Source organism: Salvelinus sp. IW2-2015, linkage group LG20 (assembly GCF_002910315.2).
Source record: "Salvelinus sp. IW2-2015 linkage group LG20, ASM291031v2, whole genome shotgun sequence".
Taxonomy (NCBI): domain Eukaryota; kingdom Metazoa; phylum Chordata; class Actinopteri; order Salmoniformes; family Salmonidae; genus Salvelinus; species Salvelinus sp. IW2-2015.
In genome coordinates, this window is record NC_036860.1 from 49,935,136 (window position 1) to 49,950,529 (window position 15,394).

General features: G+C 43.0%; 1 protein-coding gene across 7 annotated transcripts in view; it reads right to left on the minus strand.

Annotated features, from left to right (window-relative positions):
* The window catches only part of ophn1 (oligophrenin 1), a 58,561-nt gene extending 49,387 nt beyond the window's left edge, over positions 1-9,174 (minus strand). For all 7 annotated transcript variants that reach the window (XR_011481775.1, XR_011481774.1, XR_011481773.1 and 4 more), the window contains exon 1: positions 8,664-9,174. Coding sequence is in view for 4 of the 7 variants with exons in the window: in XM_070449466.1 (XP_070305567.1) it covers positions 8,664-8,817 (154 nt within the window). In the remaining 3 variants the exon portion in view is untranslated. The remainder of the gene's footprint in view (positions 1-8,663) is intronic.
* Positions 9,175-15,394: the final 6,220 nt, after the last annotated feature.

Consider the following 15,394-nt stretch of genomic DNA (forward strand, 5'->3'; position numbering starts at 1 on the left):
ACACCAATTTGCTTACCGCCCCAATAGGTCCACAGACAACGCAATCACACTGCCCTAACCCATCTGGACAAGAGGAATAACTATGTAAGAATGCTGTTCATCGACTACAGCTCAGCATTTAACGCCATAGTAGCCTCCAAACACATCATCAAGCTCGAGACCCTGGGTCTCGACCCCGCCCTGTGTCCTGGACTTCCTGCCCCCAGGTGGTGAGGGTAGGTAACAACATCTCCACCCCGCTGATCCTCAACACTGGGGCCCCACAAGGGTGTGTTCTCAGCCCTCTCCTGTACTCTCTGTTCACCCATGACTGCGTGGCCATGCACGCCTCCAACTCAATCATCAAGTTTGCAGACGACAATAGAGTGGTAGTCTTGATTACAAACAACGAGGAGACGGCCTACGTGGAGGAGGTGAGGGCCCTCGGAGTGTGGTGTCAGGAAAATAACCTCACACTCAACGTCAACAAAACAAAGGAGATGATCATGGACTTCAGGTAACTGCAGAGGGAGCAGCCCCTTAGCCACATCGACGGGACAGTAGTGGAGAGGGTGGAAAGTTAAGTTCCTCGGAGTACACATCACGGACAAACTAAAATGGTCCACCCACACAGACAGCGTTGTGAAGGCGCAGCAGCGCCTTTTCAACCTCAGGAGGCTGAAGAAATTTGGCTTGTCACCAAATTTTTACAGATGCACAATTGAGAGCATCCTGTCGGGCTGTATCACCACCTGGTACGACAACTGCTCCGCCCACAACCGTAAGGCTCTCCAGAGGGTAGTGAGGTCTGCACAACGCATCACCGGGGTCAAACTACCTGCCCTCCAGGACACCTATACTACCCGACGTCACAGGAAGGCCAAAAAGATCATCAAGGACAACAACCACCCGAGCGACTGCCTGTTCACCCCGCTATCATACAGAAGGCGAGGTCAGTACAGGTGCATCAAAGCGGGGACCGAGAGTGAGAAACAGCTTCTATCTCAAGGCCATCAGACTGTTAAACAGCCATCATTAACATAGAGTGGCTGCTGCCAACATACTGACTCAACTCTAGCCACTTTACGAATGGAAAAATTGAAAAATGTATGTAATAAATGCATCACTAGCCACTTTAAACAATGCCACTTTATATAATATTTACATACCCTACATACTCATCTCATATGTATATACTGTAGTCTATACCATCTACTGCATCTTGCCTATGCCGTTCGGCCATCACTCAATCATATATTTTTATGTACATATTCTTATTCATTCCTTTAGACTTGTGTGTATAAGGTAGTTGTGAAATTGTTAGGTTAGATTACTTATTAGATATTACTGCATGGTCGGAACTAGAAGCACAAGCATTTCGCTACACTCGCATTAACATCTGCTGACCATGTTTATGTGACAAATAAAATTTGATATCACTCCAGTGTTAATGCTAAATTGTAATTATTTCACCTCTATGGCCTATTTATTGCCTTACCTCACTAATATTCTACATTTGCACACACTGTACATAGATTTTTCTATTGTGTTGACTGTACGTTTGTTAATTCCATGTGTAACTCCGTGTTGGTTGTGTCGCACTGCTTTGCTTTATCTTGGCCAGGTCGCAGTTGTAAATGAGAACTTGTTCTCAACTGGCCTACCTGGTTAAATAAAGGTGAAAAAAAAAATGTTAGTCATCTGTCAAGCGTTCTAATGAGTTTAGACAGTCATTACTGTAAGATGTAAAATTATGGAATAAGTCCAACAGTATGTGCTATCAGATCATTCATTCGGAGAAGGTTTCACCACACCCAGTGATGGTGGAATCACTTTTGGTGAAAGAATAACTATCAAAGCAATTAATTAAGTGATAATGTCAGAGAAACTGGTGTTTGGAGGATATATTGGCACGGATGTTAGGCCCAAGAAGAAGTTGAAGGCCAGCAAACCATGCCAATATATTCTCACAGGGCATTATAACGGTTTACCAACATATTCAAATATTGCTTTACATATTTTAATTAAAAACGTTTTGATTATTCATACTATTTCATCCTTCCACAGGATATAGTCGTTCCCAGCCGTTCAGTCTTTTTGTTCTCAAAGTTCCATTGCAATATTGGCTGGCAATGTCCTTATCCCTTGCTTGCTAGCTAGCTAGCCAGCCAGCTAGCTATGGCTAACTTACAGCCACATCAAATGTGCAGCCATAATAACAGCAAAGTAGCTGCATTTGCATAAGCTGATTTCTAGTAACATTTATTTGGATACATCCATAACAATGATTGAAATTAGGCACGATTTCACCTGGCATAGAAAAATTGTTCACTCGTCAGGACACCGTTGTTCAGAGGAGCTAGCCAACAACACAGATAACACAATCACTTCAAAATGAAGCTGGAAGGACTGCAAACTACCTGCACTTAATTTAGTTTGACTTTTTTTTACTTTACATTTCTTTGTATAGATCATCATAAAAATGATGCCAGCTGATTCATGATTTCGACTGGCTGAGAAACATTGCCTGCCCGCGTCTCGTCCGACACGTTCATTACTATGGAACAGCTAGAGATCGAATTTGAATACAGAAACAATGTTGCAAATGTTGGAGAGACCGACGGCAAGGTTTATACAAATATCCCCTGTTGAAAACAAATGTTAGTCAAAAAGAAATGTGAGATAATGTCTAGATGCTTTTTATAGTGGAGAGCAAGTTTAGAAATTGCTTCGCTGGGCTGATGAGAGTGGATTGCGCAGTCAGATGAAACAGAGTAAATAGGCAGTTTAATGTCATAGATTTAGCCGGTGGTAACTTGTGGAATAGACACCAGCTGGAATGCAGTTACCCAATCAGCCTTCAAGATTAGACCCACCCATTGTATAATATACAGATAAGTAAGACATGGACATTTTAATGGTTAGAATGGTTCTTCAGGTTGGGGCATAGATCAATAAGGTAAAAATCTACAAGAGCTGAGGGCAAACTCAGCTTTAGGTTCAGCCTACTCCGCTGGACCCAGAATTAGGAACGTTGCTACACTGCTTAATTGCCGTCTCCTGCTCTGTCAAATATATTTTCTTAAATTACATCAGAAGAGGCGTGTCAAATTCCTTTCACCTCAGAGGTGTGCCAATGAGGAGGCCCAAGATGTCAGACAGACTACTGAAACCAGTATGAAATAGCTGGCTAGTTAGCGGTGCGCGCTAGAAGCATTTGAAATCGGTGAAGTCACTCGCTCTGAGACCTTGAAGTAGTTGTTTCCCCTGCTCTGCAAGGACCGGGGCTTTGTGGAGCGATAGGTAACAATGACTCAACGGTGACTGTTGTTGATGTGTGCAGAGGGTCCCTGGTTCAAGCCCAGGTTGGGGAGAGGAGAGGGACAGAAGCAATACTGTTACACAGGGCTGCAGTGGAGCAGGTCGAGATCGTCGAGATCTTCAAGTTCCTCTGAGTCCAAATCACTAAAGACTTAATGGTCCACACACGCACAGTCTACATGTGCACAGTCCTGAAGAAGGTGTGACAGGGCCTCTTCCCCCTCAGGAGGTTGAAATAGTTTGGCATGGGCCCTCAACAAGTTCTACAGCTGTACCATAGAGCATCTTGACTGGCTGCATCACTGTGGACAGCCCAGTACATTACTGGGGCCGAGCTCCCTGCCATCCAGGACATCTATATCAGGCGGTATGGAAAGAATGGCTTATGGCTTGGGTGGTTGGAGTCTATTCTCTCTGCTTCCACATGGCAAGCGGTACTGGTGCATCAAGTCTGACACCAACAGGCTCTTGAACAGCTTCTATTCCCAAGGAATAAGACTGATAAATAAATCTAATTGTATTTGTCACATGCGCTGAACAGACCTTACCGTGAAAATGTACTTACAAGCCCTTAACCAACAATGCAGTTGAAGAAATAGTTTATAAAATATTTATTAAAAAAACGAAAGTTTAAAAAAAAAATCTAAATCAAAAAGTAACATGAGGCGATATACAATATCGCCGAGTCAATGTGCGGGGGCACAGGTTAGTCGGGGTAATTTGTAATTTGTAAAGTGACTATGCATAGATAATAAACAGAGAGTAGCAGCAGTGTAAAAACAAGGGGGGTGGAGGGGGCATTTGATTAGTTTAGTTGTCCAGCAGTCTTTTGGCTTGGAGGTAGAAGCTATTAAGGAGCCTTTTGGTCCTAGACTTTACGCTCCGGTACCGCTTGCCGTGCGGTAGCAGAGAGAACAGTCTATGACTTGGGTGACTGAATAGCTACACGGACTGAGTTAACCTTATATCTTTATTGACCTTTTATTTTTGCACTGTCTCTATGCACACTCACAGGGCCCTACACACTCACTCCATCCTCTGCTTACTCACACATAATATGCACATACATTTATACCGACTCTACACACACCCACTCACATACAAGCTGCTGCTACTCTGTGTATCTTATATCCTGTGGCCTAGTCAACCCTACACATATATCTACCTCCATCACTCCAGTATCCCTGCACATTGTAAATATGGTATTGGAACTGACTCTGTATATAGTCAAGTATGCTTATACTTGTGTTCTTCATATTTCTCGTGTTTTTCTAGTATTACATTATTATTGATTATTGCATTGTTAGATTTTGTGTTAGCAAAAAAGGCATTTCACTGTACTTGCGCATGTGACAAAAGAAAAACTTTAATTAACCTATCCTTTCAGTCAAAGGAAAAGCTATAATTAGGGTTTTTCATTTTTTATAAAGTCCACCTCCTGAGTTTTACACAACACTGAGTGTATAAAACATTAGGTACACCTTATTAATATGGAGTTGCACCCTCTTTTGCCCTCAGAACAGGCTCAATTCGGCAGGGCATGGACTCTACTAGGCATCGAAAGCGTTCCACAGGGATGCTGGCCCATGTAGACTAATGCTTCCCACATTTGTGTCAAGTTGGCTGGATGTCCTTTGGGTGGTGGACCATTCTTGATACACACAGGAAAAGGTTGAGCATGAAAAACCCAGCAGCGTTGCTGTTCTTGACAGACTAAAACCGGTGCACCTGGCACCTACTACCATACCCTGTTCAAAAGGCACTTAAATATTGTCTTCCCATTCACCCTCTGAATGGCACATATACACAATCCATGTCTCAAGGCTTAAAATCCTTCTTTAACCTGTCTCCTCCCCTTCATCGACACTGATTGAACTGGATATAAGAGGTGACATCTGGCTTACTGGTGCTCTTTCATGCAGTCCCTAGGAGGGGTGCGTCACTTGAGTGGGTTGAGTCACTGACGTGATCTTCCTGTCTGGGTTGGCGCCCCCCCTTGGGTTGTGCCGTGGCGGATATCTTTGTGGGCTATACTCGGCCTTGTCTCAGGATGGTAAGTTGGTGGTTGAAGATATCCCTCTAGTGGTGTGCGGGCTGTGCTTTGGCAAAGTGGGTGGGGTTATATCCTTCCTGTTTGGCCCTGTCCGGGGGTATCATCAGATGGGGCCACAGTGTCTCCTGACCCCTCCTGTCTCAGCCTCCAGTATTTATGCTGCAGTAGTTTATGTGTCGGAGGGCTAGGGTCAGTTTGTTATATCTGGAGTACTTCTGTCTTATCCGGTGTCCTGTGTGAATTTAAGTATGCTCTCTCTAATTCTCTCTTTCTTTCTCTCTCTCTCTCTCGGAGGACCTGAGCCCTAGGACCATGCCTCAAGACTACCTGGCATGATGACTCCTTGCTGTCCCCAGTCCACCTGGCCGTGCTGCTGTTCCAGTTTCAACTGTTCTGCCTGCGGCTATGGAACCCTGACCTGTTCACCGGACATGCTACCTGTCCCAGACCTGCTGTTTTCAACTCTCTAGAGACCGCAGGAGCGGTAGAGATACTCTTAATGATCGGCTATGAAAAGCCAACTGACATTTACTCCTGAGGTGCGGACTTGCTGCACCTCGACAACTACTGATTATTATTATTTGACCATGCTGGTCATTTATGAACATCTTGGCCATGTTCTGTTATAATCTCACCCGGCACAGCCAGAAGAGGACTGGCCACCCCTCATAGCCTGGTTCCTCTCTAGGTTTCTTCCTAGGTTTAGGCCTTTCTAGGGAGTTTTTCCTAGCCACCGTGCTTCTACACCTGCATTGCTTGCTGTTTGGGGTTTTAGGCTGGGTTTCTGTACAGCACTTTGAGATATCAGCTGATGTAAGAAGGGCTATATAAATACATTTGATTTGATATCAATAATGGATCATAGCTTTCAGCTGGATTCACTTGGTCAGTCTGTCATCGAAAGAGCAGTAGGGCTGGGAATTGCCAGGGACCTCATGATACTTATGTCCCGGTACAATATATATTGTGATTCTATACTGCGATTTAAATTGCGATTTGACATAACAAACATATTGCTCAGTATGTGTCTGCTGCAGACATACAAGAAAGCATGAGAAAACAAGTTTTGATCAGTCAGGTAAATAAAAATGCTGAAAACCTATTGGCTCACTATTTAAAAAGAAGCTGGAGAACAAGCTATAGGATGAAAAATACTGTTTTTACTCAGGTACAGCAGACTAGCGATAGCAAACGCTACCTACAGTACCGACATATATCATTAACTCCACTTCAAAAAAATATGATAATATTTTCAGGATGGTAAAACACTTTGTGTAAACTTCAATGACTAAAACCAGATATAAAGTATGAAGAAAAGATAATGTAGCAATTTATTGGAGCCCCCACTGACTTTGCTATAAGGTTTTAGTCACTCAAACATAAGAACACGGCACAAGCCATTGCAAAATATGTGGAATTTCAGGAAATTAGCTTTTACAATAAAAATAAAAAGTCTCTCTGCCCCATGGCAAAATATGTAAAATTGTAGCTTTAAAACAGCAACATTATGTCTCAGCAGCCAAGAGGGTCTCTAAAATGTATGGTCGGAGACTGTGACATTGGCCACGCCCACTACCACACGCCCCCCCCACACTAACTTTACCACCGCTGCTAAAAAAATCTTAGGGGAATCACTGTGGACTTGTTTGCACCCCCAGATGGATGTTGTTAGGCCTATGACTTATGATAAATCTGTATATCATAGGGGAAGACTCTTATTTCAGACCAATCCCTTGTACCTCGACAATGAACACTCTTCAAGTGACCCCCAGTTATCACCAAGACTGAATAAGTGACATATCCCCTACTCAGCACTTCATCTCTCTTTACAATGGCAGTTTCTGTTTTCAAGATAAAAAGCTTGACATTGGTGAATTGGGCTACGGAATGGAATCTTGGTGGGTCAAACAATGCAAATACTGTTCCAGTCATTTGGTCCTATACCAAGAGGCAGTGGTACTCATGGAGAATGTCCAAGAGCTGACGTTTGGGATTAGCACAGTGGTACTTCGGTGAAATACTGAGGTTAGCCTTCAGTAGCCTAAGTAAGATCAACTCCAACAGTGCAAAAGGCATCAACCAAGTTTCTGTAAACACAAGGGCAAACACACTGGTCAGCATACATTATTTGGTTCATGAGTTTTACATTTTTGCTTCCTTGAGACCTGCAAAGGCAGCATTCTCGCTTTATATGTACAGTAGAATATCATATGGCAGTGGTTTTGGTGGAGAGAAAACAGGAAGGAAAAGAGACAGGACCATGGCATGGATAATAAGTTCATCTTGTGTATAATAAAAATCACTAAGGGCTTCCATTGTTTACTTATGCTTGTTTAGCAAGTGGTTTGGGTGTGGTTATAGACTGTGCTGCAAACATATTTTTCTATGATTGAAACATTTATGCCTACCTACATAAGGCCTCTAAATGATTCCTGATCTTGACTCCATAGGCTATCCATGATCAGTGCTCTGTGGATTTGGACTGACTTTATGAAGCATAGCATAGAAGGTGCATGAGTCACATGTGGGGTGGCAGGTAGCCTAGTGGTTAGAGCATTGGACTACTAACCGAAAGGTTGCAAGATCGAATGCCCGAGTTGACAAGATAGAAATCTGGCCTTCTGCCCCTGAACAAGGCAGTTAACCAACTGTTCCTAGGCCGTCATTGAAAATAAGAATTTGTTCTTAACTGACTTACCTACTTAAATAAAAGGTAAACATGCACAAGTCAGCATGGGATGAGTCACACCAGAGTTCAGAGTTCATTTACAATGTAGCTTTAGGTTGTCTATCAGGTCATGTTTTTGACATCTTAAGTCGGTTACATAAAGAATAGTCTGCCGTCACAGCCCACTGCCATCCACTCATTTCTTATCAAGAAAAGTTCAATGTTAGGCTGATAAAATGGTTGAAATTGTGTTCTCGTAATTCCGCTGCTAATCAAATTATGAACTTGTGGTTGAAGTGCATTCACACATGTATTTGTACAGGAATCCATCAGGACAACAGATGCAAGGGGGTCAAATGGGTTTAATTTGGAGAGGGCCAGCCCTCTCCCCTTTTCACACCACTGCTCAGTGTGCATCTTTCAAATTGGCTACATTAGATTCTTTCCATCTGTCAGGCTCTGCTTCACCATATCTAATCAGATTATCTAGTGGTCAAGTGAAAGCATCAGGCAGGCTTTGTTTTTGGAAACAATTGCCCAACAATGAGGTTCCTCTCCTACAAACAGTGGGTAGGCTGTCTCGTGAGCCACAAACAGCCTATAAAGTAAAACATTAAAAAGAGGAGAAAGAGAGAAGCTTACCCTTGATTGCATTGATTACACTGTTGCCATCTTTGATTACATCTTTGAGAAATTTGCTTGTTCTTTCCAATTCTAATTCATAGCATTTTAGTCTTTCTCTAAAATCCGGACTATCCCCATAGCAGTCGCTGAACTCAAGCGGAGGATGCCCCATTACTTATTTTGAGAATGCTGTGCAGCAGCCTAGATGTTAGAATGAGAAGTCTTCGGATTAAAACAACATATTGCAGAACATTGTTGATCAATTTTCCAGGTTGAGATTTGGTTAGCCCGCTCTTCCAAAAATGAATGCAGTCGAACCGGACCCGTGAAACGCAGTAATTCTTGATGAGAGATTCTTGATGCATTCATTCATCAAGTAAACAATGTTAAGTAATTTTTGTTACAAAGTATCTTCGAGTATATCTGGGTCCCGTTTTTACATCTCATAAATGTATTTTTCCTTTGGATACTTTTTCCTTTTTGCGGGGGTTAAAATAGTGACTTGCGAAAAGCGGGTTGGCCAAGCACATCCTCCTTTCACACCCATAGTAGGATTCTTAAAGGGGCAGCTACACAAAATATTTTCCATATGCACGATTTTGATGAAATAAAATTGTAGATATGTTAATACATTGTGATATTTGACTGCCTTTGTCTATTAATTTGTGCTTACTTCGTGTCAACGTGACATGGCAAGACAATATACTTTTTTGTTCTCTGAACCACTTCAACCATAATAATGCCCAACACCCATGCTCTAGAACAGTCAAATGTTCCATAATTTGCTAATATGCTGTTTTCATAAATGGTAAAAAAATAAACGACTGGGAAAAATCCAACTGGTAATTAGTAACAAGTGGGAAACTCCTCTATCATCCCTGAGCTCCAACTTCTCCCACATGCTGACCTCCCCTAATAAGGATATTTCCTCTATAACAGCATTTTCCACAGTTAAATGCAACAACAAAACATTATTTATAAAACGCAATCTATTAATATAGATTTTGAACATATCATTTGTTTAAAAGCATGATAGCTGTACCTTTAGTGTATCGTTGATGAAGCTTGTTGGCCATTAGCCAATCAGCATTTCTCAACAAGTTCAAAGCAAGTAAATGCATACAACAGGTATTTACGAGTTCACAACTAGTAATTACCAATTGGCTATGAACGCAGCATTATTATTAACTGCTGCTGTAAACACATTTTCTATAAAAATGTCTATACATACCAGCATATACATATATATATTTATATTCCAGACTCTGACATTGCTCGTTCAAATTTTTCTACCTTTCTAAATTCCTTTATTTTCATTTTTGGGATTTGCGTGTGTAGTATTGTTAGGTATTACTGCACTGTTGGAGCTAGGAACATAAGCAGTTCGCTACACTCGCGATAACATTTGCAAAATATGTACGCAACCAAATACAATTTGATTTGATATTGAGCAGATTCGATTATGCTGAGCCGCTAGACACCGGTCTATGGCCCGGGATTTGAACGGGCAAAAGCGGTGAGGGAGGAGTACACTTCTCAAATCGAACAGTAATCTGCGCTGCTTGGTCATGTTGTCAACAAGGCAGCATGGCATCATCCAGAAACATACAACATATCTTTTCCATCAAATATATGTTTGAATTTTCTAAATAAACTGAACAAAAATATAAATGAAACATGCAACAATTTGTAAGATTTGTAAGATTTTTTTAATTTATTTGTTTATTTAACTTTTATTTAGCTAGGCAAGTCAGTTATGAACAAGTTCTTATTTACAATGATGGCCTACCCCAGCCAAATCCTGCTGACACAGGGCCAATTGTTTGCCGCTCTATTGGACAACCGGATGTCATACAGCCTGGAATCAAACCAGGGAATGTAGTGACGCCTCTTGCACTGAGATGCAGTGACTTACACCGCTGCGCCACTCTGGAGCCAAGTTATGGTTACAGTTCATATAAGGAAATCAGTCAATTGAAATGAATTCATTAGCCCTATTCTATGGATTTCACATGACTGGGCAGGGATGCAGCCATGGGTGGGCCTAGGAGGGCATATGCCCACCCACTTAGCAGACAGGCCCACCTACTGGGGAGTCAGGCCCAGCCAATCAGAATGAGTTTTTCCCAACAAAATGACTTTATTACAGGCAGAAATACTCCTTATCAAAAGCAATCACTTTTGCATGTGAAAACACAGAATCTTACTCATTACTAAATGTGCTTAATTACGTCACTTTTGTTTTGAGCCGACTTCACCATGGGCTTTGAACGGGGCACCTGGCTCATGCCTGGGATGCAGCCCGGTTCCAAAAAGAATGCTATCAACTTTCACCTGGTGCAAAACACGCTTATCCGGGCACCCGGGGCCAGATTAATCGAATCCCCTCATAATAAACTGGGTAGTTTGGGTCCTGGATGCTGATTGGAGGTATAATATCAAACAATACCATGGGTATTATGCAAAATTACTTGTTTACAGTTCTAATTATGTTGGTAAACAGCTTATAATAGCAATAAGGCACCTTTGGGGGTTTGTGGCATATTTCCAATAATATACCATGGCTAAGGGCTGTATCCAGGAACTCAGCGTTGCTTTGTGCATAAGAACAGCCCTTATCCTTGGTATATTGGCCAAAAAACCACACCTCCTCGGGCCTTATTGCTCAATTATATAGCTCAGTGATTATTTGCATCAGTCACCATTTATACTAGTATTGCATCCTAACCGTAATGTATTCCTTTTGAATAAGTGCTAGTCTTAGAAATTCTAAAAACATCTTAGTAATTCTAAAACATAAACATTTGTCTAGTTTGTCAGCTTTTTTTCTCTACAGCCTGTAACTCCAGCCTGTAACTTTGGTTATTAATGATGCATAACCAAATGAAAAGGTGGTATTTACCACTAACCTTGTCCACAGGCTATTGCACACGGAACTCCCTAAAAACACATAACTTCGATACAAGTAACTTTTCATAGGAGAGGAGGTTAGGAGAGCATTTTCACTAAGCCTAACCCTTTTCGTAATCTTAACCTAATTCTCCTAACCTGCTATGAAAAATTGTAGCTGTATCAAAGTGGCGTGTTTTTACAGAATCTCTATTGTGAACAGTGCATATACTGTAAGCCTGGTACATCAACGATTCCAAGGTGGCCTTAGTGGGAGTGACCATAGACTTCTATGGGAGGGGGAAGTTGTTGTGGGAGAAGATTGGTTGGTAGATTAAGCCAAATAAGCCAATGCCTATGCGCCGGGAGTTTCTCTCAGTATTTTTTTACCCATCCACCACCTTCGGAGGACACATCATTTTTGGTTTTACAACTTTTCTGCTACATATACAGTGGGGAGAACAAGTATTTGATACACTGCCGATTTTGCAGGTTTTCCTACTTACAAAGCATGTAGAGGTCTGTAATTTCTATCATGGGTACACTTCAACTATGAGAGACGGAATCTAAAACAAAAATCCAGAAAATCACATTGTATGATTTTTAAGTAATTAATTTGCATTTTATTGCATGACATAAGTATTTGATACATCAGAAAAGCAGATCTTAATATTTGGTACAGAAACCTTTGTTTGCAATTACAGAGATCATACGTTTCCTGTAGTTCTTGACCAGGTTTGCACACACTGCAGCAGGGATTTTGGCCCACTCCTCCATTACAGATCTTCTCCAGATCCTTCAGGTTTCGGGCTGTCGCTGGCAATACGGACTTTCAGCTCCCTCCAAAGATTTTCTATGGTTCAGGTCTGGAGACTGGCTAGGCCACTCCAGGACCTTGAGATGCTTCTTACGGCGCCACTCCTTAGTTGCCCTGGCTGTGTGTTTCGGGTCGTTGTCATGCTGGAGACCAGCCACGACCCATCTTCAATGCTCTTACTGAGGGAAGGAGGTTGTTGGCCAAGATCTCGCGATACATGGCCCCATCCATCCTCCCTCAATACGGTGCAGTCATCCTGTACCCTTTGCAGAAAAGCATCCCAAAGAATGATGTTTCCACCTCCATGCTTCACGGTTGGGATGGTGTTCTTGGGGTTGTACTCATCCTTTTTCTTCCTCCAAACACGGCGAGTGGAGTTTAGACAAAAAGCTCTATTTTTGTCTCATCAGACCACATGACCTTCTCCCATTCCTCCTCTGGATCATCCAGATGGTCATTGGCAAACTTCAGACGGGCCTGGACATGCGCTGGCTTGAGCAGGTGGACCCTGCGTGCGCTGCAGGATTTGAATCCATGACGGTGTAGTGTGTTACTAATGGTTTTCTTTGAGACTGTGGTCCAGCTCTCTTCAGGTCATTGACCAGGTCCTGCCGTGTAGTTTCTGGGCTGATAACTCACCTTCCTCATGATCATTGATGCCCCACGAGGTGAGATCTTGCATGGAGCCCCAGACCGAGGGTGATTGACCGTCATCTTGAACTTCTTCCATTTTCTAATAATTGCGCCAACAGTTGTTGCCTTCTCACCAAGCTGCTTGCCTATTGTCCTGTAGCCCATCCCAGCCTGTTGCATGTCTACAATTTTATCCCTGATGTCCTTATACAGCTCTCTGTGCTTGCCATTGTGGAGAGGTTGGAGTCTGTTTGATTGAGTGTGTGGACAGGTGTCTTTTATACAGGTAACGAGTTCAAACAGGTGCAGTTAATACAGGTAATGAGTGGAGAACAGGAGGGCTTTCTTAAAGAAAAAACTAACAGGTCTGTGAGAGCCGGAATTCTTACTGGTTGGTAGGTGATCAAATACTTATGTCATGCAATAAATGCAAATTAATTACTTAAAAATCATACAATGTGATTTTCTGGATTTTTGTTTTAGATTCCGTCTCTCACAGTTGAAGTGTACCTATGATAAAAATTACAGACCTCTACATGCTTTGTAAGTAGGAAAACCTGCAAAATCGCGCAGTGTATCAAATACTTGTTCTCCCCACTGTACATACATTTTACATATACATTTTCCGAACATGGTACTTTTATATGTCACGAATCCCGCTTCCTGAGTCTGGGTTTGCCTGTGTGTCTGTCCTGGAGTGTGTTTCAGGTGTCCTGGAACGCACCCTGTCTGGTTGCCGGGCGAATTAGCTCATTGGAGGGATTGGTTTCACCCGCACCTGTTTCCCGTCAGTAATCTGCACACCTGTCCTGATCATCATCTCTACCCTTCATAAGCTCTGACCTGACTTCCATTCCCTGCCGGATCGTTAGCCATGAATAGTATGTTGTGCCTGATACCAGACTCAGTTGGATAGAATTTGTTTTTGTGTTTTCATTTATGTATTGCTTGCCTTGAACTTACCTCCGTTTGTTTTGTCTTCAGTACTCACCTGGATCATTCACTCCATTCCCGCCTGGTTGACAGAGGATTCTGCTACTACATTGGATTCACCTATTTCCTTTCATCTACCACCACCGCTGCCCGCTACGCCATCTGGATATATCTACCTTTTCACATTTAATTGTAAATAAATACTCACCTTCTTCCTACGCTCCTTGTCCTGGTCTGCTTCTGGTTCGATCTGAAAGATCGTGACAGAACGATCCGGCCAGTAATGAACCCAGCGGACCTGGACTCCGTTTGCCATGCTCTCAGCAGGGGAAGACATTGGGACAACACAATACCACAGGAGATAGCGAGTTCGATCCAGAACTTATCTGCTAGCTTGACACAAGTCCAGGATCAGCTCAGTTTGCCGGCGATTCATTCACCACCGTTTTCACCCATCTCACCTGCCGTGTCTGGAGCGGTGTCATTCCGTGAACCCAAGGTACCGACGCCTGATAAAATGAAGGGGATTTGGGAAAATGCCGTTCGTTTCTTATGCAGTGTGGGTTAGTGTTTGATCTACAGCCCATTCTTACGCCACTGACAAGGCTAGGATAGCCTTTGTTATTGAACTGTTGCGTGGAAGAGCTCTGGAATGGGCTTCAGCCGTTTGGGAACGACAGGGAACTTGCACGGCTTCATATCAGGAGTTCACGGGAGAGATTAGAAAGCTTTTTGATCATCCAGTCCGAGTAAGGATGCAGCTAAACGTTTGTTCTCTCTTCGCCAGGAGAATCGCAGTGTGGCAGATTTTATGATTGAGTTCAGGACATTGGCTGTGGAGAGTGGTTGGAATGAGGAGTCACTACAAGCGGTTTTTTACAAGGGGTTGTCAGAGGAACTTAAGGACGAGCTGATATCTTATCCAGAGCCTAGTGACCTGGACAGCTTGGTCGCTTTATCTATTCGGGTAGATAATAGAGTCCGAGAGAGAAGGAGGGAGAAGCAGTGGGGCCCATCCAATCAATCTGCAACTCGGTTACCATTCGGTTCAGGAGGTGAACCAGGACGTATTGATCATTATTGTCCACACGGGATTAGTGGAGGGGTCTTGCCACCAGATTCTGAACCAATGCAAGTGGGGCGACACGGGCAACTAAGGAGGAGCGCCAACGTAGACGTGAGACCAATAGCTGTTTCTACTGTGGTAGATCGGGACATTACATCTCCGCTTGCCACAGCGCCCGTTAAACTGCCCGGCTCGCTAGTTTTGGGAGGAATTAGCGAGCCAGTTCAATCTCTCAAGGATCTTGTCAGACCCCGTTTCCTGCGACCCTTATGAATAAGGATCAGAGTTTTGACATGAACGCTTTTATCGATTCAGGTGCCGATGGCAGCTTTATGGATGCCGACTTGGTGGAACAGCTGGGGCTTTCAAGGAGCAATTGCCGGAAGCCATTGAAGCAACCACTCTGAACGG